Source organism: Dromiciops gliroides, chromosome X (assembly GCF_019393635.1).
Source record: "Dromiciops gliroides isolate mDroGli1 chromosome X, mDroGli1.pri, whole genome shotgun sequence".
NCBI lineage: Eukaryota > Metazoa > Chordata > Mammalia > Microbiotheria > Microbiotheriidae > Dromiciops > Dromiciops gliroides.
This window is the reverse complement of record NC_057867.1, coordinates 28,348,158-28,363,529: the sequence shown is the minus strand read 5'-3', so window position 1 is coordinate 28,363,529 and position 15,372 is coordinate 28,348,158. Positions and strand designations below refer to the sequence as shown.

The window sequence follows — 15,372 nt, the reverse complement described above, 5'->3', positions numbered from 1 at the left end:
ACCTATCAATAGTACCTAAAAGGGGTTAACAGAAAAACCTAAGACCTAAGCTCTAATTTAGATCGGAGCTCCAAGAAGGACTACAACTTACAGGCCCCAGTTCTGAAAGGGATTAATAGATAACTTGGGCCCTCATCAAATTCAGGGCCTAGGTTCCCGGTAACTGGTACCTGGAGGTCTGGCTCTTATTAATTACCCCCATTAATCACCACCTATAACAAAAACATAGACAGGTTATAGAAATACTATTTGATAAATGTTAATACCCAGAAACTAGGCTTGGGAATGAAAAACACAGGGATGCTCTGACCTTGGCAAGTTGGGGTGAAACTAGGCTTGGGAATGAAAAACACAGGGATGCTCTGACCTTGGCAAGTTGGGGTAACATGCACAGAAAAGGCCAAATTTGTCTCCAGTTCACCTTATGATATGTAAACCCCCAAAACACCCTCCCCCATGGACAAAGATACCCACCTCAGGGGTTGGCTTAGGCCCCCAGGAACTCCAAATTAGGATAGGTCCTCCTCTGTACCTCCCTAGGGTGGAGATTATTATAATGAGACTGATAATCAACTTATCCATCATACTATAAATATAACTGTCTTCTCTTTCCCTATTCAAGAAACACCTCCATGGTTCTCTCCCTGTGGTCACTCACAGTATTGCAATAAAACTTGGGAAACTGAGTCACTGCATCTTTTCTTTTTTTTTCTGGGCAATGAGGGTTAAATGACTTGCCCAAGGTCACACAGCTAGTAAGTGTCAAGGGTCTGAGGTTGGATTTGAACTCAGGTCCCCCTGAATCCAGGGCTGTTGCTTTATCCACTGCGCCACCTAGTTGCCCTCTGAGTCACTGAGTTGTAATTCTTTGGGAAGACTCACGATCAATCTGATCACCCAAATTCCATCCCACATCAATCCTATAAGTCCCCCAGATATTTTGCACACAAACTTGTGCTAGTTAAATTGATTTTTGACCCATATGTAGGACTTTACATTTATCCCTATTAATTATCGTCTTCACTAGATTCAGCTCTTCATTCTAGCCTAAGCCCAAAGACCTTCTGATTCTATCACCATATATATCCCTTCTAAAATGTCTTCAAATAACTGAAGGATTATCGTGTGAAAAAGAGCTCCTGTTTCTTCTAGTACACTTACTTCTAGAAGCAAAGGAATCTAAAAGCTCAGAGGGAAATAGGGATTAGAATTGTAGACTTGTCCCCCTGCAATTTTGTGAATACCAATCCCCTGCCCCTCTATCTACTGGATTGGAGGTGACTCCAGTTCTGGTTCCTCCCAGTTTGACTGCTGTCGGTACAACTTATCGCCATTTAATCTGTGCGAGTTCTCTGTTCTCATCTCACTTGTACACTTTAATAAAGGGAGATTACATTATTTTTAGGATGGAAATGGATCCTTCCTTGTGACTTCTAAAGAACATTGTTATTATTATATGATCTCAGATCATCTAAAGAGGTGGAAAGAGATGAATTAAATTGATGCAACTGAAATGCCTCTCCTCCCATCCCCATCCCCGGCCCTTAGGGAACTCCCACTTCCTTATTAGTGTCCTTAGGGAACAACATGAACATCCCAAAGTATAGACTGGTATCTCTCCTCCTCAGAACCAGCTCCAATTATTCCAGAGGGTGATGCCTGGGAATCACAGCTATTCCAGGTAAGGTTGATTGAAGAGCAGAAAGAAGGTAAGGGGAGGGGTGGAGCAGAGATGGATTCCTGAGCCCCATGCCCCTCACACTCTCCATCCCCCATTTGAGTAAGTGGGTTCTTTCCCCAGGTTGGAGAAATGTCTGCCCACTCACTCACAGAGAAGACCTGGAGAGAAGAACTTAATCGTGAGATCAGCAAATGTAAATGCAGCTACCCTGGGCAGTCCTCAGAGAAGGTCAGTCTTCAGCATCAGTAGCTAATCCTTTCATCTGACTTTAGTCAGGGAGCCAAAGATCTGGTAATGGTATATGGTCTGGAAGTCAAATAAATAGAACAAAGCTCCCAAAGAAATTAAGAAATGGGCAAATAAGGATTTTAAGAATCCACTGGGGGCAGCTAGCTAGGTGGCGCAGTGGATAGAGCACCGGCCCTGGAGTCAGGAGTACCTGAGTTCAAATCTGGCCTCAGACACTTAACACTTACTAGCTGTGTGACCCTGCGCAAGTCACTTAACTCCAATTGCCTCACTTAAAAAAAAAGAATCCACTGGATGGCCTTAGATACAATGTTTAAGAGAGAATTATTTACCTCTTTTAAAAAACGGACCTCAGTTGGAAGAGACGTCAGTTGCCATCCAGTCTAACCTATACCCAAAGTAATGGGCTTCTAGTCTTGGCTTGAATATTTTGTTTTGTTTTGTTTTGTTTTGTGGGGCAATGAGGGTTAAGTGACTTGCCCAGGGTCACACAGCTAGTAAGTGTCAAGTGTCTGAGGCTGGATTTGAACACGGGTCCTCCTGAATTCAAGGCCAGTGCTTTATCCACTGTGCCACCTAGCTGCTCCCTTGATTATATTTTTAACCTGAGCCTAAAACTTCACATTTGTTCCTTTTAAAATCCATCATATTCAATTCATTCTAATATTCTATCCTGCTGATATCTTTTTAGATCCTGATTCTGTCATCCAGTGTGTTCCTGCTCTCTCATAGCTTTGTGTGGTCTGGCCTGCAAATTTAATGAGCTTAGGGGCAGCTAGATGGCGCAGTGGATAGAGCACTGGCCCTGGAGTCAGGAGTACCTGAGTTCAAATCCAGCCTCAGACACTTAACACTTACTAGCTGTGTGACCCTGGGCAAGTCACTTAACCCCTATTGCCTCACTAAAAAAAAAAAAATTAATGAGCTTTGATCGAAGTCATTGATAAAAATGTTAAACAGCTCAAGGCCAAGCCCAGATCCCTGGGACACTCTCCTTCTTCCAAGCTGACATCAAACTCTAATCATTCACCCTCTTCTGAATCTTCCTGGATATACCATTACCTAGCCCACTGCTTTCCATCTTGTCCACAAAAGTTGTTTGAGAGACTTTGTCTAAAATCTAGGTAATCTATAACTATAGTATTCCCTGTCAAAAACAGAAGTGAAGTTAGTCTGTCATGACCTCTTACCACTTTTTATGTTAATACTTTTGGGGTTTTTAAATAGATAATGCTATAACTTCCAAACAACAAACCCCTTGCCCCTACCCGCCCCCCTGCCACATATAATAGTATAAAGAAGTATACTGGGGGCAGCTAGGTGGCGCAGTGGATAAAGCACTGGCCCTGGATTCAAGAGGACCCTGAGTTCAAATCCAGCCTTAGACACTTGACACTTACTAGCTGTGTGACCCTGGGCAAGCCACTTAACCCTCATTGTCCTGCAAAACAAAAATTCTTAAGAAGTATACTTAAGAAAAACAAATCCACATATTTTCCATGTTTGGAACACATGCCTCATTCTGTACCTGTAGTCCCACATCTCTCCACCCAGAGGAGGTAGGTATGTTTCACTGTCAGTCATCTGAAGTCACAATTGGTCACTGATTGATTAGGGTGATAAGATTTTTCCAATGTTGCTTAACTTTATGTTATTGTGGTCATTGTTTAAATTGTTCCCCCGAGTCTACTGCCTTCGTTTTGTATCAGTTCATAGGCGTCTTCCCAAATTTTTCTAAACTCTTCATATTTGTCCTTCCTCATAACATAGTGTAACATGCTTACACTGTAATCTGTTGCCTCACTCAATCAGAACCCATTTTTTTTTATAGTTTGGGTTTTTTTTTTGGTACTATGACTATTTTTGTAGATATGGGACAGGCTGCTTCTTTGTAATTGCTGCTTCTTTCTCTACATGTACACTGTTTATCCTTTTAATGTCTTATTCTCGAATTTTGTAGGAATGTTACCAAGCCCATTGACCTATAGTTCACAGCTTCTGTTCTCTTCCCTTTTTTGAAAATTGAAATATTTGCTCTTTTCCAGTCCTGTGACACCTCTCCTGTTCTTCAGGATCCTTTTTCTTCTTAAATGCTTCATTGGGGGGCAGCTAGGTGGTGCAGTGGCTAAAGCACCAGCCCTGAATTCAGGAAGACCTAAATTCAAATCCGGCCTCAGACATTTGACACTTACTAGCTGTGTGACCCTGGGCAAGTCACTTAATCCCAATTGCCTCACAAAAAAAAAAAATGCTTCATTGGGCTTCCACAGTTCTACTCAAATGGTTTAGAGTAGTATGGATACCAAAAGTGATGGCATAAAGATAACCTTGGGTTCTTGAAAGCTCTGTTAGCAGGATGCAAGTTCTGGGAAATTCTTTAATACTATAAGAACTTTGAATCAAACATTGACATTTGCTTTCAGAGCTGAGTGTAGAGGGGTTTATTACCAGTAAAAAGTTGACTACTTACTCAGAAATTCTTTGCCCATGACAATCCACAAAACAAAGACAAATACAAAATTACCCTGATCTGGGAGACTAGTGACATGTTTTACTTGTGACCCACCTCATGGTGAGGAGTACTTCCAGTGTGTAAAGCTTCAGTTATACAAGTGAGGCTAAGTGATGGATATAAAGTTGCTCTCTGTAAGGTGGCTAAAATTCTATCTAGGCTGTCTAAAAATCCAATGAGTGGTCGCCAATAAATTATAAGCTTTAGGAAGAGTTTAGACTTTTAAGCATTTATTAAGAAGCATAAGAATTTGGTGAGGAGAGAGAAAGAGGCCAAGGTTCCTTCATCTATCTATCTAAGGGAGCCAGTGTCTCCGTTCCACTCCACACGAGGTCCCTGAGAAAGAGAGAGAGAGAGAGAGCCTAGCCCCTTCTTCATCCCACAAGCATCCTGTGAAAACGAAAACAGCCCTTACACACACACACACAGCTCCAAGCTAATTGGCTGGTAGCTTTAATAGACAGTACCCACAAGCAAACATCACTTCCTGATACCAAGGAACTGACCTTCCAAGCCACATGGCTTGTCCTCAGACACCTTCTCCTCATGGCGGAGCTTTCCTACAGTATCTCTCCAGCAGGGGGTATCACTTCAATTCTCACACAGGCCAAGCTCTTGTCACTTACTGCACAGGGCAGCTAGGTGGTGCAGTGGATAGAGCACTGGACCTTAAATTGGAAGGACCTGAGTTCAAATCTCACCTCAGACAATTACTAGCTATGTGACCCTTGGCAAGTCACTTGACCCCAATTGCCTTAAACATCTGGGGCCATCTCCAGTCATCCTGATATATACGTTGCCACTGGACCCACATGACTCTGGAGGAAAGAGTGAGTTTGGTGACTTTGCACAGCCCTGCCTCACTTAAATCCAATTCACTACAAGCCATGACATCATTGCAAGTCATGACATAACCCTGATATCATGGTCCTCTTTGAGAACAAAGGACAAAGAACACTTACTGTACACAGAAACCACAAAGAAAACTCCATTTAGGGAAGTGCATTTCCTATGTAGAAGAAATATTTTGATTAAGTATAGTTTACTCTAATCCTTTTTGTTTGCATGTTGTTAGTAGTTTTCTTTGAAGTATAGTTGCTTCAAGTGAATTCTACAAAACATTTAAAGAAAAATTAATCCCAATATTATATAAATTATTTTAAAAATAAGTGAAGAAAGGGGCAGCTAGATGGCTCAGTGGATAGAGCACCATCCCTGAATTCAGGAAGACCTGAGTTCAAATCTGGCTTCAGACCCTTGACACTTACTAGCTGTGTGACCCTGGGCAAGTCACTTAACCCCATTTGCCTCACCCCCCAAAAAAATAAGTGAAGAAAGAGTTCTAACAAATTCCTTTTATGAGACAAATATGATGCTGATATGCAAACCGGGAAGAGCCAAAACAGAGAAAGAAAATTATAGACCAATCTTGCTAATGAATATGGATGAAAAAAATTTAAATAAAATATTAGCAAAAAGATTACAGCAATACATCACAATGATCATACACTATGACCAGGTGGGATTTATACCAGGAATGTAGGGCTGGTTCAATATTAGGAAAACTATCAGCATAATTAACCATATCAATAACAAAACTAACAGAAATTATATGATTATCTCAATAGACATAGAAAAGGCCTTTGGGAGCAGCTAGGTGGCTCAGTGGATAAAGTTATTTTTGCAGGGCAATGAGGGTTAAGTGACTTGCCCAGGGTCACACAGCTAGTAGGTATCTAGTATCTGAGGCCACATTTGAACTCAGGTCTTCCTGAATCCAGGGCTGGTGCTTTATCCACTGTGCCACCTAGCTGCCCCCCATTCATTTATTTTTTTTTGTTTTTTTGTTTTTTGGGTTTTTTTGTGAGGCAATTGGGGTTAAGTGACTTGCCCAGGGTCACACAGCTAGTAAGTGTCAAGTGTCTAAGGCCATATTTGAACTCAGGTCCTCCTGACTCCAGGGCCGGTGCTCTATCCACTGTGCCACCTAGCTGCCCCCATTTATTTTTACAAGCATTTATTATCTCCCCCTCCAATGTTTCTCCTAATTGAACAATAAAAAGAAAAAAAAGCTCTCACAAAACTCCATATAGTCCAGCAAAAGAAACCCCTGCATGGGCCATGCTCAAAAATGAATGTCTCATTCTTCACTTTAAGTCCATCACATTCCTGGCAAGAGGTGGGTCCTCTGGACTCCATAGTTCATCAAAGACTTGATCAAATTGGTTTTCTCTACAATGTTATTGTCATTGTTATCCTGGTTCTTTTCACTTCACTCTGTACCAGTTTATACAAGTCTTTCCAGTTTCTTCTAAAATTGTTCATTTTATAATTTTTATAGCACAATGTTATTCCTTTCCATTTTGATGTTTAAAATCTAAATTGTGGTTGCCTTAAATTAGAAGCTTCAGCACCAGTCTTTGGGCATTAAACATTTATTAAAGCATATTCACAAGGAGTTCAGAAGAAAAAAAAAGTCCTACCTAGCCTAGAGTTCCAGCCTGGTTGGGTTCTTCCTGAAGTCCTCCTCCACAAGCCTGCTTTAATCAGGAACTCTCCAGCAAGCTGATTGTGGAAGCTTTTTATAGGTCTGGAACAGAGGTGGTCCTTACACACTGCTTCAAGCTGATTGGTTGGCATCATCCAAATCCATTGGTTTTGAAGGTGTTCTCAAATTGAGTTCACAGTCTAGCTTCTGAGAACAATACCTTCTTAAGGGATAGCCAGGTGTGATTACAATCCAATTAACTTGAAGTAGGCTTAATCAGCAGTCAATCACTCTCACTTGATTCAATCAGTATAGATTAATCTCCAGGTGGGTATTTGAGTATTTGCTAAATCCCATTATTTCATCACACCATCTTTGTTGTTTTTTAGTCTTTTTCAGTCCTGTCTGAGTCATTGTAATCCCATGTGAGGTTTTCTTGGCAAAGGTACCGGAGTGATTTTCCATTTCCTTTTCATTTTACAGATGGGGAAAACTGAGGCAAATAGGGTGAAGTGACTTGCCCAGGGTCATACAGCTAGTAAGTGTCTAAGACCATATTTGAACTCAGGAAGATGGATTCTTCCTGAGTTCAGGCCCAGTGCTCTACACACTATACTACCTAGCTGCCCTCCATTATGTTAATATACCACAATTTATTTACCTATTCCCCAATAGATGAGCATCTCCTTAATTTTTAGTTTGTGGCTACCATGAAAAGAACTATTATAAATATTTTTATTTAAAGTTTTTGAGCTCCAAATTCTATCCCTCTCTCATTCCCTCCCTCCCTCTCCTCCTCCCTCCCTGAGGTGGTAAGCAATCAGATATAGATTATACATATGCAATTATGTAAAACATGACCATATTAGTCATTTTATATAAAGACTCAAGTAAAAAAAAAAGAAAATGCAAAATAGCATGTTTCAGTCTCTGTTCAATCAATATCAGTTTTTTCTCTGGAGGTGGATAGCATGCTTTATCATTAGTCCTTTGGGATTGTCTTGGATCGTTATATTGTTGAGAGTAAAGTCATTCATAATTGCTCATAGAACAATAATTCTGTCACTGTGCACAGTATTCACCTGGTTCTGCTCACTTCAGTATACATCAGTTCATATAAGTCTTCCCAGGTTTTTCTGAAATCATCCTGCTTCTCATTTCTTATAGTACAATAATATTCCATTACAATCATATACCACAGCTTGTTTAGTCATTCCCCATTTGATGGGCATTCTTTTGATTTCCAATTCTTAGCCACCACAAAGAGTTGCTATAAATATTTTTGTACATTTTTTTCCTTTTCTCTTTTTCACAATTACTATTGTTAACTGTTTCCCTCCTATAAATATTTTAAACATATATATATATGAGTCCTTTTTTATTTCTTTGATCTCTTTTGGGGTATAAGCCTATTAGTGGTATAGCTGGGTCAAAGTTTAGTCACTTTTTGATCATAGTTGTCCAAATTGCTTTCCAGAATGGCTAGAGTTGGGGGCAGCTAGGTGGTGCAGTGAATAAAGCACTGGCCCTGGATTCAGGAGGACCTGAATTCAAATCCGACCTCAGATACTTGACACTTACTAGCCGTGTGACCTTGGGCAAGTCACTTAACCCTCATTGCCCCAACAAAAAATCAAACAAACAGAATGGCTAGAGCAATTTACATCTCCACCAACAACAGTGTATTAGTGTACCTTTTTTCCCACAGCCCCTCCAACATTTGTCATCTTTCTCTTTTGTCACATTTCTGCTATTATTATTAAATCCTGGAATCCTTGTGATGCTTGTTGAGTGAGTAGCAGTTCCCCTGCACCTGGAGAGAGTATTCTTCTCAGAGTCCCCTTGTTTTATTGTTCTTTGCTCCTTTCCTCCTGCTCACCTGGGAACCCCACTAACTAAGCAAGCAACAGGTGACCATGACATACTGGTTTTGTGTGGCCCCAACAATTCTCTGGGGTTGCTTTGTAGACAGGCAAATTGCCCAGTCTTTCAATGACTAGGTCATAGTTGGCTTCCCATCAATCCTCTCTTGTGCATCACATGGATCCTGAGATTCCTTAGCAGAACTCTATAAGTTTCCTAAAGATCTTGACAATGAACTTGGACTCTATCCCATTGCTTCCTTCTGACTGAGCTGAGGCCATAGCTAGGTGACATAGGTTGGTATCTTAGCTAAGAGATTGTGTGCCTCTACATGCTTCTCATCTTCTGAAATGCCAGAGTACAAAGCAACATGTATCCCTGCTTACCTGGCCAGGTATGGTGAAAAATAGGATGGCATTGAATGTTGAAAAACCTGGTAGCTTTGAATGCATGCACTATGTTAAGGCTAAAATTCTAGCTAGTCTGTCTAAAATATCTAATGAGTGGTTGCCAATAAATTATAAGCTTTAGCAAGAGTTAGGCTTTTAAGCATTTATTAAGGAGAATAAGAATTTGGTAGAGAGAGAAAGGCCTACATTCGTCTATCTATTAAAGGGAGAGTGCATTTCTATCTCCACTCTCCGTCAGAGTCCACAGGAAAGAATGTAAGCCAGAGCGCCAGGCTCCCCCTTCTTCCTCCCACAAGCAAACATCACTTCCTGACGCCAAAGAAAAGATACATGTTCTTGCCCTCAAAGACCTTCACCTCATGGGTGGAGTTCTTCTACAGTAAGTCTCCAGCAGGTGGCATCATTCCAATCGTTACAACTAGAAATACCACAGGCTGGCCCCATGTGCCTCGGAGTCCCCTACAGGTTCAGCAGGGTGAGGCTGAATCACTCTAATTGTGGATGGAATGGTGTCATTCTAAACTGCTTGGGTCACATCAAGGCTTGTACTTCCATAAATACTTTGTTTCCATAGCCTCTGTCTTGGTTAGAGAGGATTCAGGCCATAATCAGAGAAATACTTCTCCCACAACACCTTGGTAAGTCTGCCCATAGCTCACCACTCTGGCACTAACAGCCCTTGGGGGCTCAGAGGTCCTCTGTCCTAGAATGGATTATAATTCTAGCATGTACAAGCCTTCCTCAGAGAAGGGGGTGGGGTGTCTCTTGACACGCAGATCACACCCCCCCCACCCCCTGTCTAAACAAAACCTCCCTGCCATGGAGATATTCTCATTTTCCCTGCAGTGGTGAGCCTCACCTTCTAAATCCCCCATCTTGGTCTCTCTACTGTTTTCATCCTATTTTCTGTCAACCCTTCTTCTCCATACATGCTTCTACAGGGTAGACCAAAAGTCATAAAGGAGTTTCAATATTTAATAATGCCTTTATTTTTTGTTTTTAATTTACAATATCTTAACATCATATAAAGTATATATATATCCACTGTGCCACCTAGCTGCCCCTAGAAAAACCCATTTTCAAAAAGTAATCAAATTACTGATTCTATTATTATCCCTGCATGCCAGGCCACCACCAGTCATCTTGACTTTTGTCTTGCCAATGGACTTAGATTACTTTGGAAGAGAGAATGAGGCTGATGACTTTTCACAACTCTGCCTCACTTAAATCCAGTTCATGCACAAGAGCCTGTGATGTCGGGGGTGGCTAGGTGGCGCAGTGGATAAAGCACCGGCCCTGGATTCAGGAGGACCTGAGTTCAAATCCGGCCTCAGACACTTGACACTTACTAGCTGTGTGACCCTGGGCAAGTCACTTAATCCTCATTGTCCTACCCTCACCCGCCAAAAAAAGGAAAAGATAGTGAAGCTGATGATTTTGTGTGAGGCTGCCTCACTTAAATCCAATTCATATACAAGTCAAGACATCACTCTGTGATGTCATTGTGTTAAGGGCTAAAATTCTAGCTAAACTGTCTAAAATATCTAATGAGTGGTCGCCAATCAATTATAAGCTTTAGCAAGAGTTAGACTTTTAAGCATTTATTAAGGAGAATAAGAATTTGGTAAAGAGAGAGAGAAAGGCCTAGATTCCTATCTATTAAAGGGAGAGCACATTTCTAGCTCCCTTCTCCGCCAGCGTCCTCAGGAAAAAGCGTGAGACTGAGCGCCAGTCTCTTCCTTCCTCCTCCCACTAGCCCGCGTCACTTCCTGACTCCTGGTCTTGCCCTCAAAGACCTTCCCTTCATGGGCAGAACTCTTCTACAGTAAGTATCCAGCAGGTGGCGTCATTCCAATCGTTACAGTCGGTCCTTTTTTGAGAATGAAGGACAAATGACAAGAACAGCAACAATCAAATGACTATCCTTTCTTTGCTTGCATGTGGTCAGGAAGTATATAGAACTCCTGTTCCCCTATGTCTCTTATTTCATCTCCTTTCATCCAATTTACCACCGTGTTCTCCTTCCCACAGAAGATATTGATTCACTTAGAGGAGTGCTGGGGATTCGATTCACAGAATTAATTTAGCTCCTTTTCCCCTTTTACTTCTCTTTAAAGGTATCCTTATATTGTAAAAACTTATTGCTATCTTTTATTTTTACATCACCTCCATTTCCCAATGCATCCTTCCTCCTTCCCTCAGAGAGTCTTCCCTTATGACAAAGCATAAAAAGGAAGAAGAAAAGAGGTTAGCAAAACTAACCAACATATTGAAAGATTCTGGCAGTATATATGGTATTCCATACCCATAGTTCTACCCCACCCCCTTCTCATGTCTCATCTTTGGGACCAAGCCTGGATATTATAATTTCGGCATTCAGTTTCAATTATTATGTTGTTTTTTCCATTTCCATTGTCGTTTTTGTTGTTCAGTTGTTTCAGCTGTGTCTGACTCTCCATGACCCCATGTGGGATTTTCTTGGCAGAGACACTGGAGCGGTTTACCATTTCCTTCTCCAGCTCATTTTACAGATGAGGAAACTGAGGCAAACAGGGTGAAGTGACTTGCCCAGAGGCCCGTAGCTAGCAAGTGTCTGAGGCCAGATTTGAACTCAGGAACGTGAGTCTTCCTGACTCTATGCCCAACACTCTGTGCACTATGGTGCCACCTAGCCTCTTACATTTTTGTAGTCATTGTGTATATTGTTTTTGTTGCTTCTGTTTACTTCACTCTGCATCAGTTTATATGTCTTCCCATGGTTTGCTATAGTTATCATTTCTCATTGCACAGTAATATTCCCTTACATTCATATGTAGTGGGGTAGACTCATCATTTGGGGGATAGAGGGCAGTCCTTAGAGCATGTATAGATATTAGCTACCTACTTCTAATCCAACCACATGGAAACTCTGGGGGCCCAATTTCTGACCTTGAGCTACTTAGGGGTCAGTACTATGTGATGACAAAAAAGTCTTCTACTTTACTGTGGAGTCAGAAATGATAACTCGGGAGTTGTTGAACTGGAATTGAGTGAATACAAAAGGTGCCATATAGCCACCTCTCATTCTCTTTTCTTTGTGGCTTCAAGGAAGCTAGACTGCTTTAAACTGACCTGGGCGCCAGGTGAGGAGAAGGGTAGCTGCTTAGTGTATATCCCTCCTTGTCCAGTGGCAGTGGTGAGTACATGGCCACCTCTGTCTCGTTGTTTATTCTTTCCTGATATTAGGTGAATGAGTACTCCAAGGTAGATGTGTCCAGGCAGCAACCTTGTGTCAGGGACCCAAAGTTCCTGTAGAAGTCCCACTGGTGACTGGATTCAGTGGCAGAGCCCAGTGGCCACCAGATCAGTAATGGCTGATGGAAGTGAAAGTACCTACAGATGGATTTGGAAAGACAGTTGCCTGAGGGCAAAAAAAAAAAGCTGTAGGGAGTGGCACCACTCAGCAAAGAGAAGTGCTAGCTGTGGTGGACTCAACAGAGATACTGATGCTCAAGATCCATCTGGACTACACAAATAGCAAGGAGCTATACCAAAAGAATATTTAATCAGACTCTATGAAAGGAGAAAAGGACTGTTAGGACTAGGAGTTATGACATTTTAAAAAATACTCTCTCTCCTCCATTTGTCCCATTTCACTGAGACCTAACAAGGGAAAATGGACTTTTTTATTTGGTGAGGCAATTGGGGTTAAGTGATTTGCCCAGGGTCACATAGCTAGTAAGTGTCAATCGTCTGAGGCTGGATTTGAACTCAGGTACTCCTGACTCCAGGGCCAGTGCTTTATCCACTGCGCCACCTAGCTGCCCCGAGTTATGACATTTTTGCCACATTGTTCTCTACATGTGTGACTCCCTCTCATTATATTTTAAGTTTGAGCTCATTTTTCCCCAGGGCAAGAGGAGAATATACCCACTGTTTGGAGGAGAAAGTCTTATACCAACTATTCTTATTATACCTTCTCAGTAAATCCCTTTTCTAAAAGCTAATCGGTATCTACTACCTAGTTGTTAATGGAGACCATGCCATTGGGGGCTTATGACAGACAGTACTAGAATCTTCAGCTCCTCAGGGCTACCCTTAGAACTCAGAATAAAAGTAGTAGCTATATACTCTGGGGACTACCAACTGTGAATGTGAATACCAAGTTGGGGAATGACTCCAGATTTAGACACTAGGTTGCCATGCTCAGCAAGTATACATTGATAACACATACACTAGATATAGCATAATACAAAACATGACTTGGCAGATTGATTCAGTGACCACAGCTCTAAACTATATGCAGGATACAATACATATACATATCCCATCACTACATGCATATCAATAAAAACAAAACAACCAACTTAAAGCAACAACATCAGTAGCTCTCCTAAATAACAAAATAAACAAAGAAGCTAAACTAGGTACACATAACTAATAGAAAAGTAAGCAAAATTAACCAATGTAGTTACATGATAGGACTAATACAAGGTAAATAAGTATAACAAGACAATAAAATAAACCCTTAACCCAAGCAAAAGCTATCTCACAGAAACAGATTTGATTTGGAAAAAAAATATATGCCCTGGAAAGCAGGCTGTTCAATTAGAATCTGAGATAAAATAGAAAAAAATCTGGGGCAGCTAGGTGGGGTAGTGGATAAAGCACTAGCCCTGGATTCAGGAGGACCTGAGTTCAAATCTGGTCTCAGACACTTGACACTTACTAACTGTGTGACCCTGGGCAAGTCACTTAACTCTCATTGCCCCACAAAAAAAGAGTGATGTATTTAAAGATGACATTTGAAGATTGTTATTCTAGTCCTTTATAAACTAAAATGAGGAAGGAAAATGTGTAAAGCAGGAAGGAGGGTTATGGAAGGCAATTAAAATAGAAAAAAAATCTGATTTTCTTCTAGTTGATCCCTGAAAAACAGATCCAATATCAAGAGTGCAAGATGGAGACTACCTCCCATGAGAATGTGAAGAGCCCCACCCCCCCAACAATCCCAGAGTAGGTCTCTACATCTAGTGCAGTGACTAACAATGTACTACTCTATTGAGGCTACAACAGTTAATCACCTGCACTAATCTATATTTTTACAAAATTTGATTTAATGGTTTTCCCAGGATTTGGCTCTGGGAGAAGCCTAACTTTTCCAGAAAGGGAAATAGGCTCCCCAAATCTCACATTTATTGGCTCATCACCACCACCTCAACTTCCTGAGTCAAGTTGCTAATTACAGTAGTTACCATTGGCTCTAGTCTTAGTTTCCCCCAAAAGAAGATTGTGTGTGTGTGTAAAAAGGCACTCATATAAAAATAAAGGTATGTTAATAGCTTCATTCACATTAAAAATTTTTTTTAAATTTTTTTGTGGGGCAATGAGGGTTAATTGACTTGCCCAAGGTCACACAGCTAGTAAGTGTCAAATGTCTGAGGTCAGATTTGAACTCAGGTCCTCCTGAATCCAGGGCTGGTGCTTTATCCACTGCAGCACCACCTAGCTGCCCTATTCACGTTTTAAAAAAGGGAATGATAGATATAAAGGAAACACAGTGTATATTACAGAATGATTAGAACAGAATGTGATAACTTATTACTAGTACAATCAGTTAGGGGCTAATTATTCAAGCTTTGTTGGGACATCAACAGTTTGGGCCATGTTGTCCATTAGCCATTTTTCATATCACCTCCCCCGTGCACTATCTGGTTAAATGCCAAGCATGATCTTATTTTCAGTGGCCCCTCTCTCTCTGATACTGACTCTTCTCTTGGCACCAGCCCATTACTTCTGCTGTTGTTGCTGCGGCTGCAAGCACAATTGCCCTAGATAAAATGTGTTGCTTCTCATCAGAGCTTGCTGGCCTTCCAGAACCTTTTTTTTTTTTTTTGCGTGGGGCAATGGGGGTTAAGTGACTTGTCCAGGGTCACATAGCTACTAAGTATCAAGTGTCTGAGGCTGGATTTGAACTCAGGTCCTCCTGAATCCAGGGCAGATGCTTTATCCACTGTACCACCTAGCTGCCCCCCTTTCAGGACCTTTTAATGCTCATGAGCTCAATGCAAAAGGAGGGGAACCTACAAGAGAGACAAAAGGCAGTGAGAAATCCCACGTATAAGCCCAGCTCCTTGAGTCCATGCTCTACATTGCGAGCCCCCACCTGTCAGGGTAAATAAAGGATCAT

The 15,372-nt window shown here is 41.3% G+C and overlaps 1 protein-coding gene across 1 annotated transcript in view; it reads left to right on the top strand.

The window, feature by feature from the left end:
• Nucleotides 1-15,372, top strand: part of LOC122733897 (maestro heat-like repeat family member 5) — a 137,845-nt gene that overhangs the window by 38,332 nt on the left and 84,141 nt on the right. Inside the window, exon 4 of the mRNA XM_043974611.1 lies at nt 1,802-1,909. Within this exon, the coding sequence (XP_043830546.1) occupies nt 1,802-1,909 (108 nt within the window). The remainder of the gene's footprint in view (nt 1-1,801; nt 1,910-15,372) is intronic.